The sequence below is a fragment of the Carlito syrichta genome, unplaced genomic scaffold, assembly GCF_000164805.1.
Source record: "Carlito syrichta isolate Samal-C Ts95f unplaced genomic scaffold, Tarsius_syrichta-2.0.1 Scaffold302444, whole genome shotgun sequence".
Taxonomy (NCBI): domain Eukaryota; kingdom Metazoa; phylum Chordata; class Mammalia; order Primates; family Tarsiidae; genus Carlito; species Carlito syrichta.
In genome coordinates this window covers 55,660-59,235 of record NW_007246540.1, presented here as the reverse complement: position 1 = coordinate 59,235, position 3,576 = coordinate 55,660, and the positions used below count along the sequence as shown (strand labels likewise).

Here is a 3,576-nt window from a genome sequence, read left to right as displayed (position 1 = left end):
CCCGGAGAGCCCGGCCTGTCTCCCTCACGGTGCCCAGCCCGGCCGGGGCCCGGGGGAGGCAGTTCCATGGCAGTGCCAGCAGCCTGGTCGAAGCGGTACGTGACTCCAAGCCACCCTGCCCACGGGGAGGGAGAGGCCACGGGCGGGGAGGAGACTTGGCATGGGGAGCCGAGAAGGGCGCACCTGTTTCTTTCTGAATCGGTTGCACAGCAAGTCTCTGGGCCAGAAAGACCTCTCCTCTCAGGGCTGCAGAAAAACTGGGGGTGTGGAAAACAGTGACCGACAAGATGCTGGTGGGGGTTTCTCTGGAGGCTGGGCCCACGGGGAGAGAGAAAGAAACCACCCAGCCACATATCCCTGCCCTAGGCCGGGGAACCCCAAGAAAGGCCTTGGGGGCTCCAGTGGCGTGTGCTGGGACTGCTTCTGAAATGCAGATGTGAGCCTGGCTGCGTTTATATACACAGAGGGCCAAGATTTGTGGTGCTCAACCCTAATTGCTCATGAGAATCCCGTAGAGAGCTCGAAACCATGACGAATTAAACTGATTTTTTTTTAAGTCGGGGTCTCACTCTGTCGCCCAGGTTGGAGTGCAGTGGCACAATCACAGTCACCGCAGCCTCGACCTGGACTCAAGTGATCCTTCTGCCTCAGCCTCCCAAATAGCTGGGACTACTGGCAAACGCCGCCACACCCAGCTAATTGTTTTGATTTTTTGTTGAGACCAGGTCTCGCTAGGTTGCCCAGGCTGGTCTCAAACTCCTGGGCTCAAGCAGTCCTCCCACCTCAGACTCCCAAAGTGCTGGGATTACAGACATGAGCCACCGTGCCCGGCCTAAACAGATATATATATTTTTTGTTTGTTTTGTTTTGAGTTGGAGTCTCTGTTGCCCAGACTGGAGTGCAGTGGCCGCTCCCGGCCACCGCAGCCTTGACCTGCTGGGCTCCAGCGATCCTTCCACCTCCACCTTCCAAGTAGCCGGATTCCAGGCATGCGCTACCACGCCCGGCTGATTTTTTTATTTATTGTAGAGATGAGGTCTCTCCAAGTTGCCCAGGAGAGTGTCAAACCCGCGGGCTCAGGCAATCCACTCACCTCAGCCTCCCAAGGCGCGGGATTGCAGGCTGAACCACCGAGCCCGGCTAATAGATATATTTTAAAGTTTTTCGATGATTCTAATGTATGTTAGAATCCAGGATTGAGAGCCACTAGTTTCACCGTATTCTGTCTGGTCAGGGCATCTAATGCAACCCTGGCACTCTATTTAAGGGTCCTTTGGCCAATTGGAACAAGCCCAAAGGAGGACGACCAGGGTGGCAAGACCCCTGGAAACCATTCTATAGGAGAACAGGTCGAGGGGGGGAATTCAGGAAGGAGGCTGGGAGAGTGATGACTTCAGAGGGTGTGATGTGCATTTCACGCCTGCAATGGGGAGTGGGGCAGGGGTCACAGACCTGGTAGCAGCCAACCAACACCTGACGGGCAGACTTCAGCTCACATGGAGGAAGACCTTCCCAACCGAGCCCTCGCAAAATGAAGAGAGGGGTTTTCCTAAAAAGTAGTGCACACTGGGTGTGTGCAAGCAGAGACCTCGCCCATCGGTCACCAGGCTGTCCTACAGGAGGTGGGGAGTTAAACTAGACAGCTGCCGAGCTCCCCAGAAAAACTCTGGTGCTCCCTGTGGCCATGGCTATGCTTCATCCAGTTCCCAGATCTCTGCTGAGTGCCTGCCCGTGCAGGTGTTGTCCTGGCTCCAGGAACATGGCTGAGAAATAGGGCTTCTGCTCTGGTGAGCTCATGTTGCGGTGAGGAGAGACTTAATCAGTAAACGCGTTTGTAACATGTCAGGAAGGGACAGGAGCCCGGAAAGGAAGCTAAACCAGGGAAAGAGAGAAAGACATGGGCAGGGCAGTGAGACGTAGACCCCTAGGGGGGGAGACCATGTCAGGCTGCACTCCAGGGCTTCCTCCCACCCCTGGGCTCAGGAGCTGGGCACCAAAGCAGCCCGTAGGCAGGAGGAAGAGGCTTTGGAGGTCACCCTCTGGCCTTCTGAGCAGAGGCAGAGGCAGGCACGTTCACAGCGTTTGCACACACGCTTCCAGAAAGGCAACCGGTGGGTGACTGGGCACAGCTCAGCAGTTGCACCAGGGAGAAGGAAGGTTCTTGGAAAGAATCACCTGGAAGCATCTCTGGGTGTCAAGGAGGAGACCAGAAGGGCAGGCTGGGAGCCACCAGAGAAGCAGCAGGAGGGAGCCCCTCGGCCCCTCTGTGAGCCAAGACTTCCCCTAGCTGATGACAGTTTCCGAACACCCCAGCCAAAACGTCTCTCCGTTAGCCTACACAGGCCTCAGGCCCCCTGTGTGCATGTCCTGCGAGCACCCCACCCCACACACGTGTGCTCACCCTGCAGAAGCCCCTTGCCCTGGGCCTGGAGAGAAAGCCTCAAGCCCCCGTAATAACGGTCCTCCCGTTCTCCTTCACGGCCCCCACCCCGCCCCTCCAGGTCTTGATTTCGGAAGGACTGGGGCAGTTTGCTCAGGACCCCAAGTTCATCGAGGTCACCACCCAGGAGCTGGCGGACGCCTGCGACATGACCATCGAGGAGATGGAGAGCGCGGCCGACAACATCCTCAGCGGGGGCGCCCCGCAGAGCTCCAATGGCACCCTCTTACCCTTTGCGAACTGCAGGGACCCGGGGCAGGACCGAGCCGGGGGCCAGGAGGACGCGGGCTGCGCGCGCACCCCGGGGCGCCCGCAGAGCGAAGAGGAACTCCAGGACGGCAGGGTCTACGGCCTGTAGTCGCCGGGGCTGGGGAGATGCTGGGTTTTTTTTATTTGTTTCAATGTTCCTAATGGGTTCGTTTCAGAAGTGCCTCACTGTTCTCGTGACCTGGAGTTAACCGGAACAGCGTCTTCATTCATTTCTGTGGGGACAAGACGCAGAGTCGGGTGGTGCCCAGAGCTCGCTCTTGGGGGCCCGGGAGGCAGCAGTGCGGGGTGTGTCCCAGAGGTGGAGGGGTGAGCAGGGGGCGGCAGATCAGGGAGGGGCGCGAGGGAAGAGACGCCCGTCCTCTCCTTGCATGCCATGCCCTGCGCCTGAACCAGCAGCCGCCTCTGGGGGAGAGAACCCCAGCTTCCTGCGCGCCCTCACCCCCAGGACCCTCTAGCAAATGGGTGTCTTTCAACTTTGCTTGTAAAAAAAAAATCATTTGCACATATTCTGTATGAGCCTCACTGTCTCCATAGAGCCGGGGCCCTGTGGATTTGGAGAAGGGAGTGGGGGCAGGACTTCCGGCGAGGACCCCAGCCCACCCCAGAGAGGGAGCAGGCGACGTCGGGGACTCAGGGCCCAGGCCTGAGCACGCCCCGGCCCTCCACCCACCGAGACCGGATCACTCCACCTGCGCCAGCCACGCTCCAGCCCGGCAGCCCGGCCAGCGGGCACTGCCAGGAAAGCACGGCCCTGCCCACTCGGACCGGGGGCCACCAGCTCTCGACCGGACGAGGTGGTGCCGAGCTGCCGTCGAGTGCGCTTTGGCTTTGTGGTTTGACACTTTTCTTGACAGCATGCTGCAGTT

The 3,576-nt window shown here is 59.2% G+C and overlaps 1 protein-coding gene across 1 annotated transcript in view; it reads left to right on the top strand.

Annotated features, from left to right (window-relative positions):
* The window catches only part of CACNA1C (calcium voltage-gated channel subunit alpha1 C), a 636,553-nt gene extending 633,343 nt beyond the window's left edge, over nt 1-3,210 (top strand). The window contains exons 45-46 of the mRNA XM_021711663.1: nt 8-95; nt 2,502-3,210. Of these exons, the coding sequence (XP_021567338.1) occupies nt 8-95; nt 2,502-2,798 (385 nt within the window). The 3' untranslated portion in view covers nt 2,799-3,210. The remainder of the gene's footprint in view (nt 1-7; nt 96-2,501) is intronic.
* The last annotated feature ends 366 nt before the right edge of the window (nt 3,211-3,576 follow it).